The sequence below is a fragment of the Podarcis erhardii genome (assembly GCF_964252035.2).
Source record: "Podarcis erhardii genome assembly, chromosome: 2".
NCBI lineage: Eukaryota > Metazoa > Chordata > Lepidosauria > Squamata > Lacertidae > Podarcis > Podarcis erhardii.
Window position 1 is genome coordinate 12,145,171 of NC_138498.1, and position 25,122 is coordinate 12,170,292.

The 25,122-nt window shown below is 42.1% G+C and overlaps 2 protein-coding genes and 1 long non-coding RNA gene across 6 annotated transcripts; 1 reads left to right on the forward strand and 2 right to left on the reverse strand.

The window, feature by feature from the left end:
• Nucleotides 1–1,608: 1,608 nt before the first annotated feature.
• Nucleotides 1,609–9,916, reverse strand: HOXC9 (homeobox C9). Of its 3 annotated transcripts, XM_081849067.1 has the most exons (3): nt 5,169–5,696; nt 4,336–4,548; nt 1,609–2,421 (listed from the first exon to the last, which is right to left on the reverse strand). In XM_081849067.1, the coding sequence occupies exons 1-3, from the start codon at nt 5,233–5,235 to the stop codon at nt 2,168–2,170; spliced, it is 534 nt and encodes a 177-aa protein (XP_081705193.1). In that variant the 5' UTR covers nt 5,236–5,696; the 3' UTR covers nt 1,609–2,167. The 3 variants fall into 3 exon arrangements, 2 of the variants coding, with proteins under 2 accessions (XP_081705193.1, XP_081705192.1); XM_081849066.1 differs by lacking the exon at nt 5,169–5,696 and having other exon boundaries at nt 4,336–5,162; XR_014153185.1 differs by lacking the exon at nt 4,336–4,548 and having other exon boundaries at nt 2,281–2,421; nt 5,169–9,916.
• LOC309334626 lies at nt 3,601–24,878 on the forward strand. Of its 2 annotated transcripts, none has more exons than XR_014153203.1 (4): nt 3,601–4,257; nt 23,270–23,412; nt 23,861–23,966; nt 24,152–24,878. It is a non-coding gene; the product is annotated as an uncharacterized lncRNA (long non-coding RNA). The 2 variants fall into 2 exon arrangements; XR_014153204.1 differs by lacking the exon at nt 3,601–4,257 and adding an exon at nt 21,404–21,697.
• HOXC10 (homeobox C10) lies at nt 16,075–21,408 on the reverse strand. Its single transcript, XM_081849029.1, has 2 exons — nt 20,459–21,408; nt 16,075–17,099 (listed from the first exon to the last, which is right to left on the reverse strand). Exons 1-2 carry the CDS (start codon nt 21,303–21,305, stop codon nt 16,822–16,824), a joined length of 1,125 nt encoding a protein of 374 aa, XP_081705155.1. The 5' UTR covers nt 21,306–21,408; the 3' UTR covers nt 16,075–16,821.
• Nucleotides 24,879–25,122: the final 244 nt, after the last annotated feature.

Sequence of the window (25,122 nt, forward strand, 5' to 3'; positions counted from 1 at the left end):
CCCGGCTGTACCTTGAAGAACATCAGCGGATGGAGGCTAAAACAGATTTTGTTAGCGATTCTCTTCCGCCAATCAGGAGTGTGTGTGTGTGTGTGTGTGTGTGTGTGTGTGTGTGTGTAAAAGCTCCTTTCGCCTTCGTAAGCAAGCAAGCAAGCAAGCAAGCAAGCAAGCAAGCAAGCAAGCAAGCAAGCAAATAAATAAATAAATAAATAAATAAAGCCACAAACCGGTATCTAACGAAAGAAGCTTTACGAAAGAAATGTTTTATGACATCAGCGGGTATAATGGCTTCCAGATTTGTATTTATTTATTTATTTATTTATTTATTTATTCGTTCGTTCGTTCCTTGAGAAGGTTGGATCCGGCTGGGCAAACCCCAAGCCGCGATTTCCCTACCCGGCCTCCCTCCCCCGCCCCCGCTCCCCAACGATCTGTTTATCATTAGAAAGATTAAAACAGTGCTGGACTCATTTCATTAAAGAAAGGGACCTCATAACAAGTTGTTATGCTGAGACATCTCCTGCCTCCTCATTTGTTATCCCTTGGTCTTTCATTTAGCAAGCTTTGGAAAGGACCTTCGGAAACATCCATTCGTAGGGAAGGATAAAATGGACCCTTAAAAAAAAAAAAAAAAGCAAAACGAAAATCCCTTGCCTCCCCCCGCCTCCATCCACCTCGTGTCACTTAACTCGTCCTTACGCAGTGCAAACAATCTGATTTTTTAACACTCACAGATTTGCCTTCTGCTAGCCTGTGGAAGTGAAGGAAAGCCTTTTGTCCAGAAACTTGTTTCTTTACAGAGGGGCTGGAAGGAGAATCTTCCAGTCCTCAACTGCACTTCCTTAATCCCTTAAAAAGCAAAAAAACAAAGCAAACAAAAAATACCTTCTTTTGGCGTAAAGTATTACCATCTTCTAATTTCCATCCTTTCCCATCTGCACTAATGCGAACAAACCATTCACTGTTGTTTTCTTGATACATTACACCCGAAAGTAATAGGATGACTGGGCCCCCAAGCAACACAGTAACGTATTTTTGGCACTTAATTGATAATCCCAAAGACTTCTAATAGTCTTGTCTCGCATAGATAACAAAAGGTAACTGTTGCATGCCGCTCACACGTATTTAATCTCGTACATATAGTTTGATTGCCCGAGGCCATAAATTAGTACAATTAATTACCCTAGACTAAAATGTGCAGTACACACTCACTCTTACCCAAATGTCTCTTTTTATGAGCCTACCACTATATAGACATACAGATATAGATATATGGAATTGGGGGGCGGGAGGGAAGAGAGAGAGAGAGAAAGAGATGGGGGGGGGGAGTATGTTGTGAGCGGAAGCTCTATTATTTTACTATCCTATCGGACTTCCTGAAAGAGAGCATTTTTCCAACAGTTTTCTCTCTCTCTCTCTCTAAGAGACTGTTAATTCCAGGGGCGTATTTTCCGAAGTTATGTCTTTGAGAATCCAAGGCAAGGTTTTCTCTACCTCCCAGCCCAGCAATCCATGTGGAAGTTGGGGGGGGGCGGTAAGGTGTGCTTTCTCCAAGAGAGTTTAAAAGAGAATCATAATAATAAAAAAAGACACCTCGACTATCAAAGGTTGGTTTTTTTCCTCTTTTTTTGTGACGTTAGGTATATATTTACAGAGAGCTGCTCTACTATAGCAAAACATAACAGCATTACAGAACGGTTCTGTGACAATCATAGAAGACACAAATAAGTACACCAGAAACGTTCAACACGATGACAGAAACATTGTTTGAGCGATCACCCCCTCTTATTTTCCTTTCTTCTTCTTCCCCCCACCTTTCCTTTCCTTTTGTACAAAATATGCAGCCACGACGTCATGAAATAATAATAATTATTTTAAAAAAACCACTGGATAAATTTAACTTACGAAATAAAATACTTTAAAAAAAATTCAAGTACTTTGTTGTTTTCTGAAAAGAAAAGAAAATGTTTATTTTTAGTCGCAGTTTTGTTAATTTTTTTTTTTCTTATAAAAGCACTCTTTTATGTCTTTTTGCTCCAGAATGGTTGCTGTGTTTAACTAATTCTAAACACTCATCAGCACACGGAAAAAAGTCAGAAACACTTCGAACCCCAAGGAAGACCCAGCGCCTCGGTTTCTCCATTGGCTTGGAGAGACTCGGCCAATTTCACTGCTGCTGGTCTTTACTAGTATCGGTTTTCTCCTTGTTCATTTTCTTCATTTTCATTCGCCTGTTCTGAAACCAGATTTTGACCTGGCGCTCCGTGAGATTAAGAACCCTGGCCACTTCATAACGACGGTCCCGTGTTAGGTACATATTGAACAAAAACTCCTTTTCCAATTCCAGCGTTTGATACTTCGTGTAGGGACATCTTTTCTTCCTTGTAGAACGCGCATGAATCCAATTTGCCACGGGATTGTCTGGAAAAGAAACAGTTCGGCAGTTTAAACATATGTTTGTGTGTGTGTATGTGTAAATATAGATCATTAACTGAAATTGGTGGACCCCACAGATCCAGGTCCATCCATTTATTCTTCTTCCGGGGGGTTTGTTTTGTTTTTTAAAAAGTCCCCTCTGTTTGGCAGCATGATCCGATCAAATCTGAAGTGACCTTCAGGATAGTTTAAGGGCGTGTGTATTCTTTTATAGAACGTGAAGGTGCACTGCACATCAACGTTAACGGCAATGAGACAGTTCTCAATGATTTCTGGTGGAACAACTTTGCATTCTGCTTCCGACTGTTATACTGTTTTCAGCTAAGCGATCATTGTCTCCAGCATGTTGCAGTTTAAAAGAAAAACTGGAGCAATGAGTTTAATAATAACAATAACACTATACTCCTGCACATGAACACTAGTAGGAGTAATCCAAGAACACAGTCATAAAGAGTCAAAATTCACACCACTTCACAGGCCCATAAACTCTGTTTACAACCATCACTCTCCAATCCCCTCTCTATAACCTTCCCACTGATGGAACTGCTGGCATTTTTTTAATATCTTGAGAATGCCCCAGGATAAGTCTACTGACTCCAAGAAAAATATTTTCCCCTCTCAATCCCAAAGCACCTTATTTTATACTAAACCTCCTTCTATCGTTGTTAGGGGGAAGTCATAACTTAGACTTCCTCTTTTTGTGAGATTTGGACTCAGTAAATATGCTCCTGATTCAAGGCTACTTAAACAACTTTCTTAGCTGCATTCCCTCCATAGCACTGTGTATGTGTGTGTATACACACATATGCACACACAAAGCGCACATACTTCTGCCTCTGTGCTGACATGGCACAAAGACACAGAAGTTACCAGGATTAAACTGTACCAGCATTTGATCAGATTGTTAGGCCTGAAGGCTTTGTAAACACCTGGCATGGGTATGATATTGTGCTGTGTGTGCATGTGAATATGGAACACAAAAATGCACACAGAGTCATCCAGAATATACACACAAATAGGTATTAATTCCTGGCATATATTTTGCATGCTGTGCCTTGACTCCTCATTGCCCAGAAACAATCACCCACACTTAAATGGCATATGGCCACTAGGAAGTGAACATTTTACTGTGCAGAAGAATTATTCCTTTTTAAACAAGGTTTCCCTAGATCTGCTCTTTTGTCAGTGTTCAAGGGCGTTTATTCTTTTACTCCTTTCCCTAGCACGTTGAACTGTATAACCCTCACCAAAAAAAAAATGTACGTGGTCCACTGTTCTTTCTAAAGACCCCCCTCCTCCATTTATTAAATTATAGCTGGTTATGTGCACTTCTCATAGTTCAAATCTTTCGCTTTTCATAATCTGCACTCATTTTCTCCTTCTCTCCCACCACTACCAGCCAGGGCATGCTCTTTTGCCTTGGTGCAAAGATTTTATGAATCATGCCTAACGACCTCCCTTTGGAAAATAAATAAATGCATATCCATGCTATTTTTCCCTCGCACATGCCCAAACTCTTTCGCTAGCCAGACCCCGTTCCTCGAAAAGTACGAACGAGGGAGGGCAAAGAAGGGAGGGCATGGGAGAGGTTATGAATATTTTATCAAACAAGTGGATTCTCCAAAGTGAGGAAACAAAATAATAACGATCATCATCACCATCACCACAGAAGAGATCCCCCCCAACTCCCTTCTCCTCCCGCCCCTCTTTCCCCTAAACCAAACAAACTACAAGCTGCCCTTATGATCTTCTAAGTCAGGTTTTTAAGCCTGTCCAGTTGGAGTTTTCAAGGCAAGGATGCCAAGAATTCTAAACAGCAAGGTAATTTCTTTTTATTGAGTACTGTGCAGGAGGGCTGTAATGCCCTCCCGGTTGTAAACAAGAATGACTTCGACTTACTAGGGTCCAATTCGGTCTTTTCTTCTTTGTGTTTGTTGGAAGCGATGGCCTCAGATTCCGGGGAGGGAATAGTCTGCGGGGTTCTGTCCCTGAGATCTCCCGGGGATCCGTACATATAATCCGGATAACTACGTCCATCCACCGGTCCGCAGTCCCTGCGGCCGTGGAAGGCGTCGGGCTTAAGCCCGTAGTGCCGGCTGCTGGCTGGAAAACCTGGGAAAGAGACAGCGCCGGAGATAGGCTCCAGCCAAGTGCGCATATATCTGGTGTCAGTTCCAATGTGAGGCTGGTGGGTGTACGGGTGGTAGACCACGGACGACTGGGAATGCACGGGAGCCCACGAAGTAGTAAAAACGGCCGGTTTGGGGGCAAAGCTGCAGGATGGAAAATCTGCGCACTCCGGTACTAGTCCTGAAGGTCTAGCTGCTGCAGGGTGAGAGCCCGTAGCTGGGAACCTTGATGCCAACAGTTCTTCGCTTTCATGACTAATCAAGGAATCTACATAATAGTTGCTTATGGGACCAGAAGCCGACATTGTTCCCCCTCTTTTACATTCATAAGATTATTGTATGAACTGTATGTGTACTTTTTATCTTCTCATAGAACAATCAGGGCAGGTAATTATTTTTTCAGCCTTTCCTAGTTTGTCATTGGCTCCCAGCTCTCACGTGATTGTATTTACCCAAAAATACAGTGTAGATCAATCCGCAGGTCTTTTTTTTCCCCTTTCCCCTTCCCCTCTTACTATTTTTTTTCTTAAATAGCGCCTATGCGTCTTGGGTTTTCATAAAACTCTTGAAATAATGCAGTTATTAGCAGCGGTTGGTTCTTACGTGCCATTAGCTGAAAGGCGACTCCCTCGCTCGCCGGCTCTCTCGCTCTGCGACTTGGCTTTTCCATAGCCCTGCTATTAATGAGTCTGCAAGGTATCTGGTGTAGCAAGGTATCACAGGAACTATTTCTTGACGCAATTTGTCTCTGTCTGGTCTCTTTGCTTCTACAGCTTGTATTCTATAATGGATACATTACATGGAATATCTTTAAAGGGGGAGGGGGTCGGTTCAAGGTCCTAGCAGAGTTGCACTGCCGGCTCACCCCCTCTTCAGCGCCAGCCCATGAATGGCTATGAGCATTATATATATATTTTTCCTTTTTTGCCTGATTGCAGGACCTTTTGTCATTTGTACTAGGAGGCATATTCGTCAGCTTATTTAGCAGCAAGAAATCTTGGGGTCATGTACTCTGACTTTAGATCTATCTAGATATAAATAGATAGCTAAATATAGACAGATAGGTATTTCTATGTATATGTATATCTATGTGTGTGTGTATGTGAGTGTGCATGTATTTGTAAGTTTGCGTGTGTGTATATATATATATTTATCTATGTGCGTGTGTGTGTATACACACACGAGATAACTATCTTCTGGGAGGAAGAAGATGACCTTGTAAAGCATGAGTGGAAAATAATAACAAAAAAGGTGTCTCTCATCTTTCTACTCTCTGAGAGGCTACATTATTCGGCAAGTAGCCGTGGATGTTTTTATGTCCTTCAATAAAAATTTTACGAGGATCATTTGATTGTTCATAAATGTGTCGTTCATTAAATAAAACTGTACGAGTAAGTTTCACTTATAAGGCATAGCTGGGAGTGAGGGACTTTTTGCATGTTCAGAGACCAAGCCAGGGTGTGAGGTGTTTTCTTTCTTTTTTTTAAAGTATGGTCTGATTTCTTGGGTTTGATTGCTGTACTTATTATTTAAACAATGTCATTGGAACTTTTTGGTTTACCAAACGTCTGCAGAACTTCACTGGAAGACGTGTTTGATATGTGCGTGTGCTTTAATAATAACCTTTGCTTGGAAGAGTAAGTAGCAGGTCAGAAAGCTTGTGCCCTTAGAAGTCTGGAAGGATGGCGCTGGTCGCTTGTTCTGGGAGAAGAAATCTGCAAAAGGATTACACACACACACACACAACCCGGGGGGAAAAACTGCAACAAGAATAGCAACATCATCAATAACATCAGCAACAACAACAACCACCACAACAAGAAGAGATGGATTTATTTATTTTTACATTGTCAAAGAGGACTCCAGATTTCCCATGTAATAGCAGCAGAGGCGGCTTGGAGGTGCGGTAAATTTGGAACAAAAGGGGGGGAAGGCACAAGAAAAGTGTATGCAGGGAAGGTTATGGAGGTTCCAGGGAGAGACAGAGAGAGAGAGAAAGGCAGAGGGCAGAGAAGGAGAGATGAGGGGGCATGTGCCCCTGAGGGATGCAGTACCCATCAGTGACATTACACTCGACACAGAGTGTGCAGGTCCCCCTACACACACACACACACACACACACACAAACAGGAGCAGGAGTGGGTTTGTTTTAGGCACCTTGCTTGGGAAATCTGAAGAGTAGAGAGAAGGAAGGAGACACAGTCAAATCCTTGCAGAAATCTCTCCCTTTCCTCCTCCTCTCCCGTTGAAAAAAAGACTCTGGAGAAGTTGCTTGAAGGAGCTGATTAAATATTCCAGACTGCATCTTAATTCACGAGTTCTTGATCATTTGTGCACCAGCCTGCCATAGTTGATGTAGAGAAAATAGTGTTTTTTATTTCATAAGGAGCACACTTTAAATAGAAATGTACTCGTCTCTCTCTCTCTCTCTCTCTCTCTCTCTCTCTCTCTCTCTGTGTGTGTGTGTGTGTGTATCCAAGAAATCCAAATTTGAAAACAGTCTTGCTGTGAAACCTGAACCAGCCATCTCCTGTCCACTATGCTCATACCGTTTTCAGCCTAGCACTTTCTTGAAGGGAAATATTCCTATAGGAGCATAATATGTCCTTTGGCCTTTCCTGAGTTCATTTTATCTGTCAATCACAAGTCTCCAGTGACTTCATTTCTCCTTATTCTGAACGTTCGGAGGAAAGCTAATACCGAGCCATCTTCTATTCCTTTCTCGAGGCGTGCTCTATGCAGAAATTAAGAAGAGGGGAGGGGAGAATATGCAGGGAAATGCGCCGAGAAGATGAAATGTTCGCTTGGGTTGCACTGAAAATATAATTTTCTTTACAAAAATAAATATTGCAAAGGAATGGTAGTTTGCTTAGACGTACTCTCTCTCCCTCTCTCCCTCTCTCCCTCTCTCTCTCTCTCTCTCACACACACACACACACACAAATATACACTTTCTGCTCAGAGGAAAAATAATGATAGAAAGAACAACGGCGTGTCGTCCCCCCCACAAAAAGACAGAAGATCTAACATGTAATTAACACATCAAGAATCGTGGATTATAAAAGAAAAGGGCGTGGAAAAGTAAACACGGCAGTTAACCTTAATACAAGGAAGGTCATTAAAATATTCTTGGATGGAGAATTTTAATGTTTACACAAAATGAAGCCTAACAGCCAAGGGTGTCTTTATTTATAAGGAGGACTTCAAACCACCACCACCCGCGCTTTTAAAATCAACTTTCCCCAGTGTTGCAGGTTGTTCATAGCCAATGATCCTAGTCTAGGACTTGTAGTGCAATGCCTTCCTCGTTCAAGGAGTCCTGCGCCTGGGAGTCGAACTAGAAGTCGAGGGAAGGGAGCAGTTTGTCTACAGATAAAATGAAGACATGTCCTTAATACTGAAGGATCAGATCAGTTTTTAACTGCATGCGTAACTGCAGGATATAACCAGAGACCCTCTGAAATAGACTGCTGTTTGGATACTTCTACCCCCATGGCTCTGTCTACACGGGAAAACTTAGGCTGACCTTTGTGGCGAAGAAATGATTGTTCTGAAACATTTCTCCTTTCGGAGATGGAATCCCAGCCGGAGAGGTTGATCATATAGGCATCAAAGGTATAGTTTTACCTAGAAGATTAAATGGCTACGTTTCTACGCGTTCTGCCCAGCGTCTCAGTCTCAGCGACAGACGAGTGAGTGTCTCTCTATCAAAATCGTGTCCCTTTGATGGAGGACAATCAGTCCTGCAGTAATGTGGTCCACGTCTGCTTCTTCAGTCTCCTTTATGACGAAAGAAGCTAACTATGGAAAGGGGGTCGCTGAATGATGATGATGATGATGAATATGCATTATAAAAGTTGTACTTATATATGCAGCATGCATATATATTTATATAGTAGATATATAAAAATCCCAGGTCGTCATTTGTGATGTGAATGAAGAGGGAGGGGGGAGTGACCCCGACTGGTGTTTTATTGATCCTCAGTACAGACCTGACAATAAAAAATCATTATATTCTAGGCTACTTCCGCCATTTTGGTAGTGTATGTTAAGGAAACTTGAAGAACTATCACCTAGCACCCCTCCTTCTGTCCATGAGTCTCTCCCCCTCTCCAGTTTTTATCTGCACATAACTGGATTACTGGAACTCAGTACGACTCCCATCTCCCTCTTAAGGCCTCCGTAATGAGAATCCAGCCATCAAAGGATGGCTGCACGCCTAAAACCCCTATATAGCCCTGTTTAAATCGTTAAGTTTCCCACCAGCTTGGCTCCCCCCAACAGAAGCCCTAGCTCACTAGCTGCCTTGGCGTATTCTTCATAACTCCACGCTTCTCTTTCCATAGACCGACTCCTGGCCTAAGGCACCCAAGGTTTCAACGCCACACACACACACACACACGGACTCCTGAGTGAGCAGCTGCTGGATTCGCACCAGGAAGCTGTGAAGAAGTGGGGCAGGCGAGCCACCGCGTAGCTTTTTATAAATAGTTCCCCATAGTGTCGCTGGCTAACCCGAGGACGAGAGGTTTGGAACAACAAACTTCCAGCGAGGGCCCTGGAATTAGCAGACCAAACACGCCACCCTTGACACGCAGACCAGCGGCGTCTCTTAAATCGCATTCCTTCGCTCCGAGTTTCCACTTGGTTCAATAAACACCGTCAAGTTCGGATTAAAAAATCCACTTTTCTCCTCTTCTTGGGAACTCCCGGCGCACCGTTTTCGCATCCCCTGCAGGCCCCCACAGCTGTAAGCTGAAGGCGTCGCAGTGTTGACAGCCCTTCATAAGCGAAAGCAAACTAAGCATAAAGTCAAGCCTTGAAGTTTCCCCATGTGGAGAGAGACCCCCTTTTTTCTCCCCTCCCTTTCCCTTCCCAAGCTTTGAAGGGCTTGCGATCCTCCGCAGGCTGGTTGGGAAGGAAGTGGCAATGAAGTCAACGAAGCTTACTTCTAAGTAGAGGCACTTCGGATCGGGGTGTGGCCTCAGTTTTGTCCTCCTGCTCCTGGAGATGATCGTTTCTGTCCTGCTTTAAAGTCACCCTCTTCCCCCTTCATCTCCCCGCCACCTTCTCGCTTAGCCTTTCCTTGCAGAGAAAATGCTGCCAATAAATATGTTGACTACATGATTCTCTTTAGCCCTAAATCCTATGTCCTCCTAAGTTAACAAATTTCTGCCACACACTACAATCGATGGTGATAATAATAATAATAATAAGCCTCTAACCGTGCAAAAATTAGACTTCCTTTTGATTTCTTAAATATATAAGGGTCAGGGTCGTGTGTGTCCCGCCTCAGCCTCCCCTCCCCCCCCCAGTAAACTGATGGGAATTATGTATTTAACTTTATTTCCTATGGGCGTGATCTTTAAATTCAACCCCAGGGTAAAGAGCAAAGGAAGACAGAAAGAAGCAGGCCGCTTAAACTGTACATTCAATTTAAACTTACTCTGGAGGAGTTTGTACCTGTTTAATGGCCTCCCCCCCACAGCCAACCTCCTTGCTTGTTGCTAAGAATTTTGTCAGATGTTATGACTTTGGATTCCAGACTCCTTAGTGCTTGGAGGTGGAGGCAGAAGACAATAAATTCCGAAGTGCAATTAAACCTCAGGACCAATTTATGTCACTGTGTTGTGGTGTCTTTAAAAAAAAAACAGGAGAGGAGAAGAAGAAGAAATGATAATAATACAGGATCTCGAGAGTCAACAAGGGGGCAACAACATTTAAACGAGACATAAAATGGTTGGTCCCCTGAGCCATATCTTTGGGGTAACACACACACCGCCAAGAGATTTCCAAAATCCAGCGAATACAGAAAGACAGCCAGCCTAGACTCACCAAGCCCAGTGCCTGGAGAAAATAACCACAAAACCAACACCTCAACATATTTCTATACCTCCCCCACCACGATTGTCTTCCTTTCTATCGAGACAGGCTGTAATTATATCCATCACAAGATAAAGCTACTTCCAGGATGCAAAGTTGCGTCGTCTGCTTTTGAAAGCGGCTGTCGAGGAGCTGTCGAGGGGCTGCAGAGCCGGCTAGGGCTGGAAGGTGTTAGATGCACTTTAAGCAGCGAAGGCAGCATTTACAAACAAGGGCAAGTTTCAACTGAAGGCGGACGCATTCCAACCCCAAGCTGCAGCTCCACGCACAAGCTCCTTTGCTAGGCCTCCTTATACCTGCCTTCGGCACAGCAGTCTCCCCTAGGGCTGAGCAAAAAAGAACTTTCTCTTGACAAACCCACGCACACACAGAGTCACATGCCAACAAAACATCGCACACACACACACACACACCACCCTTCCTTGTACTCCATGAAACAATTTGGACCGTTCTTTGGACTTTCGAGGAACTATTTAAATGAGGCAGTAATTATGCGAAAGCATATAGGGGGTGGGGGAAAAGAAAACATAGCATCTAGGAGAGATTCCTTTGCATTTATCACTAGAAGGCTGTTGAGGATTAAATTATACGCACATACAAATATCAATGAAAGAGTTCCAAATCTCCACCAGACTGAAGGAATATTCGAACATGGTGAACTAAATTATCTTTACCAAACTAATGGCTCCCCCTAGTTAAAAATATATACCTCCTGTTCAATACTCCTTGTCTGTATATGCAAACATACCTATACACATATACAGAGAGCATGCATATGCACACATACTTAAAAGAAATGCAAGCACACACATCGTATATGTGTGCAGACATTCGAATTATACACAAATATAATCCAACACAGGCAATGAGCGCAGAAAATAATTGAAATCAATAGGTGTATGTGCAGTTGCTGGATTGTGGCCAGTTAATGTGTTGTGTGGATAAATAGATACGTTGATAGATATACTAACAGATGTATTGATCTACTGATGTGGATGGGTGTATCTTTGCATCGTTCCCAGCACCTTCAAAACTCTCAGAAACTAAACGATTAAATTGCAAGGAACAGCAGCTTGTAGGTCTAAACACAAAGACAGAAGCCTTTTGAAGTTACACCTGCTGTGAAACGCAGAATAACAGCAACATACACAAGAAAAATGAAGCGGCACTGGAAGCCCAGATTGGAAAGCTGCTAATATTTTATATGCATAACAACAAACCCCAGAAAGGACAAGCACGTTTTAGCAAACGAGCAAAACAATATTTTGTCAAGGGAGAGATGTACAGGAAACAGCACGAGGTCGTCATAATTACACATGCTCTCACATAAGAGATAAAGGAACTCGGTGCAATAATGCTTAAGTCTGTAAATTCTCCGCTTTCATCCAGATCTAATAGTATCGTTTAAAGGAGAAAAAACACAGTAGGGGAGGATTTAACTTTTATTACATTTCTTGACTTGGGTCGATTAAACATATATTACTTTAGACTTCCCTCTATACATTGGGGTGCTGGTGGTTAAATTAAACTTCATAACTGCATGATAGATTCCCCCCCCCCACCACCCTTCTTCATACTGTTATAAAATAAAAAGGGGCTGATATGAGAATTGTTAATATGGAGAGAAGGGGAAACTTTCCCGTACATAATGAATAGTGAGACCAATCAATTACCCCAGGACTATTGAGCATAATTATGGTCTCTGTGATCAGGCATATTTATCTGTTGAAATACTAATTTACAGTAACAAAGCGCAAAGGATGAATCTTTGCATTTATGTATTACGTCTGCTTATTAAAACGTTTAAAGCTCAGAAGGAATGTCTGTGTGTATCCAACCTGAGGGGGATATCGAATATAGCCGCTGTCCATACCATGTTTACTTTGAGCCAAAGCCAAGCGCGTTTGCATGCTTTTAAAAAGGCGGATATCTAACATAATAAACCAAGACAGTCATCTAATAAAAGCCGAAAACCAGCCTGTTTATTTCCTTATGCAAGCTCCTTTGCAAGGCCACCGCGTTAATTTCTCTCTTGCTTATTATAAAGCTGATTGAGCTTAAGTCGAAGGAACATCAGATCTTCTCATCTCTCCTACAGAAAGTTTGCTAAGGAGATTGAAGCATCAAAATTAAAAAGCAGTGCAAGAACTTTGCAATGAAAGATGCAGCAAGGTGGGGGAAAGCCCTCTTTTGAAAATAAATGTTTCCTACTCGAAACCGAATTTGGGTGGAGGGATAAGCCATACGGTCTGCCATCTTGCCTCCCTAGAAAGACAACTCTGATCTTCATAACCCTTCTCCATCAAGCTTAGGGGAAACTTATATAATGACCGTACAATCAGCATATTATAAAAGAGTCATTCATTCCTTCTGAAATATTACAGAAAATGTGATGACTTTGTGTTCCTTGTTCAGGATGCTTTCTTCGCATTACTTGGGAGCCGGAGGGGGATGCCTCTCCCTTACTTCTTGGAGGATAACCCTGAACCTCATACAGAAGGATAAAACTGGAGGAACCTCAACTCAACATTCATTTTCGCAATAGATAAACAAAGCAAAGCAAAACAAAACAGCACCTTTCTCATGGAACTGCCACCTTCGCATTGCTGATCTCAAATCAACATTTATGCTCTCCATTGGCAAAAACAACAACAACACACACCTTTATCTCGAAACCGTGATCTTCTCATAGCTATTCTTTTCCCTTCCAACCCTCCTTTTAAAAAAATTAATCCTTATTCCCCCCCACCACCACCCCACCCCAACATCAACCACCAGCGCAACAACTTGTTAATCACATAACTGAGCAGAGTCAATGTTTTTTAGTCAACAGTTACTTAGCTTTCACAGATCTCCTCAGTTGGGTGAAAATAAAGCAGATTCTATTCCAGTCTATGTTCAGAAAGCTACAGTGTGACTTGAGCTCTTGCAAGTGATAGCCCACCCTGGATTTTAGCATGTAAAATGGCTATTAAATTTTAAACCTGAGCTGTTTGGATTCTTAAGGAGACAGAGCGAGCCTTGGCTCCCCGTTTACTGCTTTGTTCTTCAATGCACCTTCAAGGAACATAATATGCTATAACTTATCTGATTTAATACTCAGAGTACTGGCCAGGATATGGCAACAGGAGATTGCCATAGAAGTTACTAGGCTGTAATTTTAGCCTTCCAATCACCGTCAACGTGCCGGTTTATTGAGCGCGCGCACACATATATATTAGCATCAGTCACCACACATATTCTTTGGAGATATTCTTCTCTTAGATCCTCTCAAAAATCTGAAGCATTCGAAAGAACCAAAGACAGCGCATACGCAAGACACAGAAAGAACGAGAGAGAGGGGGCACCCGGAACACTCGCGGGTGACACTCGAACAACTCTCGAGGCCTTAACTTGAGCCAACTCAATAATTCGATGAGGAATTCTCAAGGAGGGACCCCGTTTCGTCCGCCTTGACAACAACGTCGGCCAGAAACAATAGCAGCCGGCAAAATTCATCTAAGTCCATAAGTAGCCGTATGTGGTTAAGGGAATTGGAGTGGGAGACTCTTGGGGAAGATGGGGGGGGGGACTTTAGTGCGAACCTGCTTCCTTCTACCCAGTCATGCCCCCCTTTTGTCTCCCCCTCCCTCTTTCTATTTTTGGAATGACAAAAAATCTGCACGAAACATTTTGCTCTTTTGAATTCCCTGCGTTTCATTTCTTTCTTTATTTTTTTTAAAAAATTGTTTCTCAGCTCTGATCTCGTTGCGTGTGAGTAACGGAGAAGGAGAAGGAGAGGGAGAAGAAGAAGAAGAAGAAGAAGAAAAGGGAAAGGGACGATTGCCCTTGATGAAGACTAACTGACGTAATTAAGGCAGTTTCGTGTTGCCGAGTTAAAAGCCAACCCCAACAACATGAAACTACCTAAACCACGGATCAGCTGCATGAAAGGGCGGAAGATCCACACTCATTTCTGTCAGAAAGGAGGAAAGACAAAAAAAGGGGGGGAAGGAGGGGGGAAGAGAAGGGGGGGAGAGAGAGAAGAAATCCAAGCCCTTTGTGGGCTCTGGTGTAGTGTCACGGCTGCCTTTTCGCTCTCCAAAGTCAGGAGCCAAGCAGCGCCAGAGCCAAGCCATCATCCCCAAGAAAACATTCTTCAAATTAAGGCAACATCTTTAATCTCTTCATTAAGATCCCCCCTTTTCCTCCCCCTTCCCCCTCCTCCCCCTCCTCCTCCCCTTTTAATAGAATCTGCAGTCAACTCTCCCTGTTAGTTGTCTGTGTCTCTGTGGTTGAAACGTTTAACTGAGGTGCTTGAAAATCCTGAATTATAGCACACTCCGCTATCCTTCACTGGCAAAGTGGCTCTGTTCTGACATTATCCATTTTCAATTGCATATGTAACTGCTATTGCAGCTTTTCCCAAGGAACGGGGAAAAGGGGGGGGGGGCGGGAAGAGAAAATCCACAAAGGAAAGGGGGGGGGGTTGGAAGTATGCGTGTGTGTGTGTGTACAACATTCCGAAATACCACCAAATGTTTCAGTCTTCCACTGCCTTTAGAAGCCCATGCCAGCCAAATTCTGAAATCCAAAGGCATGTTAAAGTGAATACCCGCAAATGAAACATGCTCAGAATAGCCATAGTTCCGCCACCATATAAACAAACCAACCGAAGACCTCAGACTCTATGGGGTCTACCTCTTAGCAAGACCCCGACTTCATCACCAGTAAGTTTTAAAAAAGAAAGAGAGAGGCGGTGGGGAGGGTGGGGTAGGGTGTTGGTGATTGTGAGGATCAAAATGGAAATCTAGGCACCACCACCGTTCCTCAAGCCATGCAAATTCTGCTCTGAAATGAGCTGTCACACAGGAATAAGGAAAACTCGACCCGAAAAGACAACTCCGAAGAAACCCAACCGAACGCCCCATCCGTGCAAAAGCTCAGTCGCTTCAAAGTGGAGTTCACATCCATTCCGCCTTTGCCTTGGGTATACATACAGAAGCACAGTACCACTTGCACCTCAGACATGCATCTTAGCCAAGAAATCGTCTGTCTTACCTTTTGCACGTCCTTCCACCGTGACATCCCATTCTCGGTGTTTGTTGTTGGTGATGTTCTGTGGAGAGGCTGGTGTTTTGTTTTGCTTTAATAAAAAAAAAAAGTGTATTCCTTTTTTTTTTTTTTTTTTAAATAGAGGGATCTCTTCCAGAGGAGGCAAAAGGAGCGTGCTTTTCCTTTAAAAAGAAAAAAGAAAAAAAGAAGAAAAAGACCCAAAGCCATGAGGAGTCTGCATCCCAAGAATGCTGCTTTGCTTCTGACTTGCCTTCCTCCTCCACAGTCACCTTTAAATGCATCTTTTACTGCTGCAGCACATTATATTTGCAGATCATAAAATCCACCTCCAGCGCTTACCAAGACTGTCCTGACATTACTGTTTTATGACCTTGACTTATTGTGGTCACCTGGATAATATTTAAATCAACGTTATGGTCTCTCACTTATATTAAACCCGCTAGGATACTCTCCTGAAAGCCTTAAAAGGATGAGTCCTGGGGAAAAAAATACTCTACATAGAGAAATAGAAGAGGGGGGGGAGCGGGCTGCTTCTTTTGGTGCTGGGGGGGGGGGGTCACTTTGAAAAATACCCAGTTGTACACGGTTCTAAGAAATTTATTTGGCTCCATAAAGGAAGATACATGCAAAGGATACCACATACAGAATATATTTAAATAACAGTCACAAAAGGAAAAACCCCAGACGTCCCCCCCATTATAAGATATCAATACTGCTTTATTATTTTCTTTTCTTAAATATAATGGTCGATAGTACCACCTCATTGGAAGGAGCCTGCATTACTACACAATGTGAGCATGTTCTCACTGCCACTTCCATGTACAGACACATAATGCAATTCATTTTAGCCATTATCTTTATTATACAATAGGCAGGCTACACCTAGGATATGAAAAGCAAACTTTCAGACGCACCTAGTCCCCTAAACATAAAAAGGCAATAGAAATAGGTCCTTCAGTGTTTTCCCCTTTCCTTCCCTTTGTGCTGCTCGTGAATAACTTAAACATCTTAGAAGCTGTTTTTTTTAAAGCAACCGCCTTACTCTTTATTTTACATAGAAACATTGATGCAATATATATATATTCTCATGCTTATACCGATGGATGCGCCTTCGCTCTACAAACTGTAAATACCCAAATCATAGAACTGCACACTAGCCTGAGGTCTTGATTATTATTATTATTATTATCTCTCTCTCTCTTTCTCCCCCTCCCTCCCATACGCATTGCATTTATACCCAGGGAAAAAAATTAAAAAAGAATACTGCACAAGATTTGTAATGACTCCCACCCCTGTCCCTTCCCTTTATTGAACACTTTCAAGTGAAATTAAAATTGGAAGTCAGTTCGCGAATTCGATTCTCTCTGTTCATTTTCTTGAGTTTCATCCTGCGGTTCTGAAACCAGATTTTGACTTGTCTGTCTGTTAGATTAATACTCTTGCTAATCTCCAGGCGGCGCTCACGGGTCAAGTACATATTGAATAAGAATTCTTTCTCCAGTTCCAACGTCTGGTGTTTAGTGTAAGGACATCTTTTCTTTCTTCCGCTCTTTGCTGTCAGCCAATTTCCTGTAGTGTTTTCTGCCTTTATATCCTCTGTTAAAAATAATATTATTAAATAAGTATCTGTGGAATAGCAAAGAGAGAGTCCTAGGCTTAAGACTGAATTATTATTATTATTGTAGAAAAAACAATAACAAAAAGAGCATCTTCTTTTAGTAATACAATAATCTCTATACTATACTCAAATAAATGTCTCCCTTGTTTATTATTTACAGACGTTAGCATTCTAATTAAACCATCGCTTCAAGCTAACAGAACCCAATGTCTCTCAAAAAGCAGTGGATTAAGCCTCCCATTCACAATATTCACCTGGGCGTCAGATGCATAACACCAGATCTTAACTTACACAACGCCAGATCTTAACTTATGGTTTGAAAAACTATGCATAGTTCACGTAAGGGATACCCTTAGTGATGCACAAATGGCGTTGAGGCTGTTTGCACTCTTCTCGGGTGTAGAGTTTTTCCACGTGTCAAACATGTCAACAGGATATAATTTTGTGAAATTATTCTGCACCTTGAGCACGCCATCAAGGCTCCCCCCCCGCCTCTTTTTTCTTTTCTATTTTGAAAATCAACAGTAGCACTTTAATAATTGCTCGAGCAAGCTGCAGCGTTTATGCCACAACACCAGGCAAGCTCAGCCCTTGACTCGAAATGGACCAGCTTATATTTAAAACGAGGCAAAACACAAAACACCATTCTGAAAATTACATTACGGGGAAAATTTTCTGTTTGTGCGTTTGTTTAACTGGCTGTGGATGTTTTGTGCCCTCGCCCTACCCACCAATGGACTAGACTCGATTTTTCTTGGACTCTGTGAAATGCATCATTTTGTTATTGGCAAAGAATAACTTTCCACACTTAAAACAAAAACGAAACCTACACTTGTTTGTTTTCCACCCCAAAATACTGTACTGACGTTCTCCTAGTAACCCTCATGCAGGCACATACAATTTCCATAGAGGCAGCCATTGCAACACACTTCAGACGCGCATACACATACATAAACACCTCGGATTTGAATTTGGATATGCTGGAATGTTGGCAGTAGTAACACTCTAACATTTATCCAAGGTGTGAGTGTGTGAATGGAGGGGAGGTGTTTTGCAAGTATAGCAGCCTACGGGTCTAATTTTTCCCCCTTTCTTCATTTGCGTGTGTGCCAGATCCACACAATCACTTACTTGGAATTCTGGTCAGAACCTTGAAAGACAAATAACCTTCCCCCCCCCAAAAAAAAACACAACTCGAAGAAGTAAACCCATGTTGTGGTTGCATTGCAATGCATCTCATACATTCACCACCACTGCCATTGAACCCTGTAAATTCCTTCGAAAGCTTTCCATTTTTCTAAGCTCTAAAACTCACATTTCCAAATCCCGGCTTGGGCAGGACTGATGAAACATAAGCGGAAATTAAGAGACCATTTCCAACAGAAGAAAGGGTGAAGACTTTTAAAATAATAATAATAGTAGTAGTAATAGTAATATCCATATCTAAATGGCACAGTATGAAATATTGTATTCAATGGCAAATCATTCGTTCCTTCCCGCCGGGGGAAAAAAATAGGAAAGGGAAGTTTGAAAATCTAGGCGGGACATTTCGCAGACAAATCATCATGAAAGGAAAAATATTTTATTCTAACGCTTCTCTCATTCCAAATCAAAACGCCAATCATGTTTATTTATTTCTGCTAATTTGACTTAGACGAAAATATAGGACTTTTGTAGCAAAGAAAACACCTTTGGCTGATACCTTTAGTGATTTCCACCCCCCATAACCTTGACTTTGCAATTTTTCTCTCTCTTCACTAAGGCAGTTGAACTGGCGGATTAAAATAATTCATTCCTCGGCGCCCCGAAAAGGAACGTGGGGGTATATATATCGATATATATATATATATATATATATATGAATGAAAGAAAGAAATACTATATCAGGTGAGAGAAACAAGAAGGAATGGAAAGCCTGCTACCTTTTGTGGTACCCAAGCAGGCAATGTGCGTATGCATATGTATTGATGAAGGCATACATACGTACATACATATGTATATACCACAGGTATCCATGTATGTGTCGTATGCACGTGCTTACACGGGGCTACATATAACCCGATAATACATCTCTCTTCTGCTTGTTTTCTAAGCATATTCCCCAATGCTTAGGCTCTGAGAGGATTTGAATCCGCACAGCAAAGCCAAACTCATAAAAGGCGTTGTTCTTATCTGAAACCGCTCCCAGTTGCATTTTTGGTCTACACACATTTCATTCCCTTTTTACAACAGAAGACGTTTATGTGGCCCCTCTTTCTTTCATCTTTCTTTCTCCTTAAATAAATACTTAGATCCCCTCTTTTCCAAATGGATCTAACAAAAGCCAGGCAGATCTTCGCCTTCAGGATTGTTTATTTTAAACGCACAAACCACCACCAATGTAACACACCTCATCATAACTGGAAGGCTCATTTTCCTAGAATACCTAAACTTGAAACAGATGCTCCACGCACGTAAACGCTGGGGATGAGGTGGGGAAGCTGTTTTCTGCACAAACAAGACTCTAGATGCCGGGAACCGCGGTTATCAATGAGGAATGCAGCAATGATAATGAAACTCAACAATCAAGTCCACTCTGAAGTGTTTGGCAAACCATCTCTACTGCCCATCTCTCTCTCTCTCTCTCCCCCTCCCCCCACCCACCCCCGCCGCACCTTTAACAAGCAACCCATACTTCGCAAGTAAAGAGAAAGAGATAGCAAATTGTTACCCAGGGGGAAAGAGGAAAGAAAAACGATGGAAGAACCAGAAGCATCAACCACGAAGAAAAGAAAAGGAGGGGAAAACACATACACATTTCTAGCGGAAATTGCCTTGGTAGAATTGCCTGCAAGCCCAAAAAGGCATTCGTCCATATTAAGATTATTTCACAACCTCCCTGCCACAGACTTAGTAACTTAGCAAATATAAAAACCACGACGTTGCTCGCAACTTCACCCTGAGTACGTATACCACCCCCAAAAAACACAATCCTCTCCAAAGAAAGGAAGAAAACACACACAAAAACACACACACAGCAACATGGACTTCTAATGCTTTTTTGCATTTGCACTCATTTAAATGCTTCATTTTCAACTCCGTTTATTTCTATTGTTGTTGTTGTTGTTATACTACTTTTATTTAGGAAAGTGAGCAGAAAGCGTAAGCTGTTTAGAAACGACTGCATTAAAAAGGGCAGAGAGAAAAGTTAATGCATCTAATGAACCACAATGCCAGGGTCATTGCTTTCTTAATAACAACAACAACAACAACAACAATAATAATAGAACTAACAACTTTCACGATAAATATTGTAATTTTAAAGTCTGTTGCCTAAGGTGCAGAAGAGTCCCCTTACCTTTTGCTTCGTTGTCAGAATTGTCAGTGCTGGTGTCTGTGCATTTATTCATGTCCTTCTCAGTTTCCGACGAACTGATTTTGGCAGCGGGGAGACTTTTTTCTGTTTTAATTTCGTTGGCGGACGTGTTCTGAGGGTTATCAGACTTTGCGTTGTCAGGGAAGCTGACTTTAGCTCCTGGTTGGGACAGTGGTGGCGGTGGCGGCTGCTGCTGCTGCTGTGGTTGCTGAGGTGGTGGTGGTGGAGGTGGTGGTGGTGGAGGAGGTGGTTGTGGTGGTTGTTCAAGATGCTCACTCCTTTGGCTGAGGCTCGCCCTGGGTTCAAAACTTGCCTCAAACTCGCTTGGGTTGCTGCAGTTTGACGCCTTTTCCATGGAGGAATAACCTTGGCTGGCTCGGTAGTAGCTGGGCACGGGGACTTCATGGTCATTTAGGCAAGGTTCAGGCATCTGATTGGGGTAGAGGGTCGCCTCAGTGGCGTTTTTTGCTCTTTTGTCAGCATTGTACATACAGCAAGCATTTTCTTCCTTGACATTGGTTGGGAAAGAGCAGGAGGGGAGTTGTCTCGCAACAGGTTGTTCGATTCGGTAAGTATTTTTGGGGTCACACCAGGTGTCTAGCTGAGAAAGGTAAGATGGATAGGTGTTGAGAGACAGGCTGGCGTTATTCACCTCGTCTCTTTTGGAAAGAGACGGGATAATTCCACAGTTCCTCATCATTCCACAGTTGAAGTCGTTCCCAGATTGCATATACATTCCTTGGTTAGAGGAATAATTCTCCCCTCTGCAGGTACCGGCTAACGAGTCCATCAAAAACGAGTTAGAAGTCACATTGTTGGGACATGACATTTTCAGAGAGGGATTTTAAAGAGGAATACTACAGCCAGGGGCTGACATCTTTTTTTTAGGGAAAAATATCAGCACCATAATTATCCACGCATTGGTCCCAACCACGTGACTGTCAGGCCAATGAGGATTGAAAATGGCCTTGATGATTCAGACGCCGGTGACGTCACCGGGGTCAAGTTGTTGAGAGAGGAGAAAACCAGCGTGGAGCAACAGCGACATCTATCAGTTTCTGAAGGGTAGAGAACCCAGGACCTTCACGTTGAACAAAGGAGAGAGACCCCCTTTTCCTCCAGTTTGTTTACCAATGAACGAACGCGTGTCTACAGCAGAGTGGGGGGGAAATAAAGGAAGCGAAAGCGTAAATAGAAGCAAAGTCAAATTCAAATTAAAAGGTCAGCAAAAAAATCCACCTTCATCTCCCACTCTTTTCTTTCATTCTTACCCTTTCTTTTTTCTCGCCTAACCCCCTTAAGATAAGTCTAATTTCTTGTGGGCAAATAATTAATCAACCCCAAACCCCAAAAGAACTCCCCTGCCATCCCTTCTTCTTATATCGAATTTCTCTTTCTTTTTCGTTCTCTCCCTCTTTCTTCCCCCCCGTTCCCCACCCCAATAGCTAAACTTGAATGCATGAAAACTGTTCCTTCAGACATATTTTTTTTCTTGTTTCAGAACTACTTTGGTAGATTCATTTTGATTTGGAAAACAAGCAAACAAACCTCGCTATATTGAATGCAATTCCCTAAAGACGTAGGTCGAAGCACCTTGAGAAATCTGAAGCAGTGTCGTTAGGGTCACTTTATATTAAGTTCAGGTGTTTTTTGCGTGAGGAACCAGCTTAATAACTGAAATGGCGAAATTTTAGATTTTGTTTCATGCGAATCGTTCTTTCTAGTCTGTTATAAAATTGTTCTCTCCGTTGGTTTCTCTCTGGAGTACTTTTGTAAAAATATTTCCCCTGCAAATACTGAATGAAACGTTCTTCTCCTTTCTAACAACCCCCAAACCCGCAAACTTTCATCATTCCTGCTTTCACTGACGCAGAAGCTCTGCACAGGTTTGTTAATAAACTTCCCAAAATTGCATCAAAATAAATATCTCAATGGGAGATATCACAGAAGTATCCTCTACTCTTAGGGTACAAGTCTGTACATTCCCCACCCCTCTTCAGGAAATTACGACAATTAAATAGAATGAAATTTTAAATTATTGGGTATTTTAGGGGTGCTTTATTCAGCAGAAAGGTTGTCCGATCAAACACGGTTTTTTATTTGATCTATTTAATTTTCATTGATTAAACTCCAAGCAAATATCTATGTGTGTTTATTTCTTCTTAATTTCCCTACTCCAGTCTCGTTCAGTCTTTATGATCCTGTTTCCCTTCTCCTTCTCGCTTTCTCTCTCTCTTTTAATTTAACGATCTCAGAATAATAACTGGTATTACAGATATAAACATATGTTGAACGAGGTGCTTTCATTGTGCTGTTTCCTTTATTAGACGTTTTCTAAACAGGCTAGCAATTAAGCCAAATTATTATTTAGTGTATATCAAATTGACTACACTGTTAGAATCCCGCTTTGACAATGATGTCTATAGTTTTGGGTGGTTGTTGGGTGTTTTTTTTTTAAAAAAAGGGATCTGACACTTTGTGGCTAAATCCATGAAAAAGAGAGGAATAGTACTAGACAATGAGAATATTAATACTACCAATACTCATAATGGCAGCTGGGAACAGAATTAGCTAAACGGCTGGAATCTCAAGATCATTACGACGGATCTGAAACCTTTTAAAGAGTTCATAGTCATTCTCAAGGAGTGGGAGGGAAGCCTTTTCAGATAGAAGCGGAAAACGGTGAGGAAAATTGAGCCAGAAAGTTTGGTAGGGTGTGGGGTATGTGGAGAGAAGTGAGGAACTTGACCAATTTCAGTAATGTATATTTTGGTGTTTTTGTTTTAAATGCAGTGCTGGCTGCCTAAAGCCATCAGACCTTGACGACAATGTTTTCTACAACAACTGTTTTACAATTCCACTCGGCTGTTGCTTCGGAAGGGCTTGCAGCCTGCTGGCCCCCACCTTCAAAACCAGTCCCCTCCACATCTTCAAGGGTGAGAAGTTTTAATATCTTAGGCCAAGGAAGTCTTAAACCGCATCATTCTATTTGTCTCAACCATCCCCACCCCCACCCCCGACCGCCCCACAATCCACCTCCACCTCGAAATACAGCCAAGCTAAGAGCTTTTTTCCTGCACTTTAAACGCCGTTTGCTTCCTCTGGAAAGCTATTTGAGACTTTATAGCCTCTATTTGTGTTATCTGCATAGGTCTTTTTAAAACAGTTTGATAGAAATCGTTCAGTTTTATGATATCCAACGAAAATTCCACATAATATTTATAAGCAAAGAATAAAACTTTAGCATGGGAACCAATACTTCCTCATTTATAGGTGATGAAATTAAAGACCAATGCAGTTTGGCATTATATGGCTTTTTCCCCGTTCTCTCTCTCCACCCCCACCCACCCCTCCCCCACCCTTTCCTTCTTTATTTTTTTGCAGATCATGTGGCTGACTCAATATTTTTAGGCTCTGAAGCCCTACACGTCTTCATATGTGCATTTTGTGGCGGGGGGAGAGACCAACATTTGACCCCGTTTCCTTCCCTGTGAGTGAAAATGAAAATGTGTTTCCAAGTCTTTTATATCCTTATTTACTGCTGTGCATTCTTGCTGTGTGTTATATTCTCCCTTCCTCTCTCTCACACACGCATACTAGGAAGCAGGAAGAGGAATTTACAAACCGCACTGTGGTGAAACCTGTCAAATAATTTGATTTTTATCCTCTTCACAGATTCACATACCGCCAAGGAATTTTCAGTGGATGAGATGTTGTACCCATATCTCTGAAGACAAGATAGAGGGCGTTTTAAATGTGTGAAGATGATGAAGATAAAATAAAATGTTATGGGTGGGTGGGTGTGTATACACACACACACACACAAATATATATATACATGTGTGTATATACGTGTAAGAAAAGCTGGTGGTTTTGACTATCATTGTTTTCACTGAGGATTATTGACATATTCATACATATGTATTTTAAGGAGCGTAGGTGTCTCGGAAGTCATTTTTTAAAATGTAAAGCCATAGAGTTATTTAATTCCAGGCGTCTCTTGTGGGCTTTGACGGTCAAAGTCTTACCCAAAATAAAACAACAGTCAGAGAGAAGGGGCGAGAGATGGTCATAGTAGATGGAGGGACGTGGAGGAGAACCCGCTTCATCACAAACAGCGAAATGCATATTTCCTGACATCATTCCAGGTCTTTTGATATCTGGCGGATCTGGCGCTGAAGGAATGCTGGGGAATGTCTCCAGGAGACCGAATATTGTTTAAAGTTAAAAATAATTAGAAGTATGATAAACATGGGTCATTAATGGGGAGAGAAATAAAATCCATCAGCCTAAGTAGAACCCCCGTTGGGAAAAATGCTTTAGTCTAATTGCAGAAAATAAATACCAACAAATGCTATTAAAACTTAAAAAGGAGAAAGCCTGTGTGTGGAATAAAGACCTATAACAGCCTGCTCTGGGTTTTTACACTCCTTTGGAAATCAGGGTGGAAATGAAACATGCAATGCCCCTTATTAAAAAAAAAGGAATGGAGGGGGGAGGAAGAGGGTAAGAAAGATTGGGGTGGGTGGGGAAAATTATACATATGTGGACTTTAAGTTGGCTCACATGTGGAGTGGGGTTCGGCAGTGCCTTATTCTCTTGCTTTGTGGCTACTTCGGTATGATTTCGCGGGAGTAAAAGCCAGG

Coding starts and splice junctions, on each gene's coding strand:
- HOXC9 (XM_081849066.1), bottom strand. CDS start 4,870: ATGTCGGCTTCTGGTCCCATAAGCAACTATTATGTAGATTCCTTGATT. Junction 2,422..4,335: donor AAAGACCGAATTGGACCCTA/GTAAGTCGAAGT, acceptor TTTCTTTTCCAG/ACAATCCCGTGGCAAATTGG.
- HOXC10 (XM_081849029.1), bottom strand. CDS start 21,305: ATGTCATGTCCCAACAATGTGACTTCTAACTCGTTTTTGATGGACTCG. Junction 17,100..20,458: donor TTCTGACAACGAAGCAAAAG/GTAAGGGGACTC, acceptor TATTTTTAACAG/AGGATATAAAGGCAGAAAAC.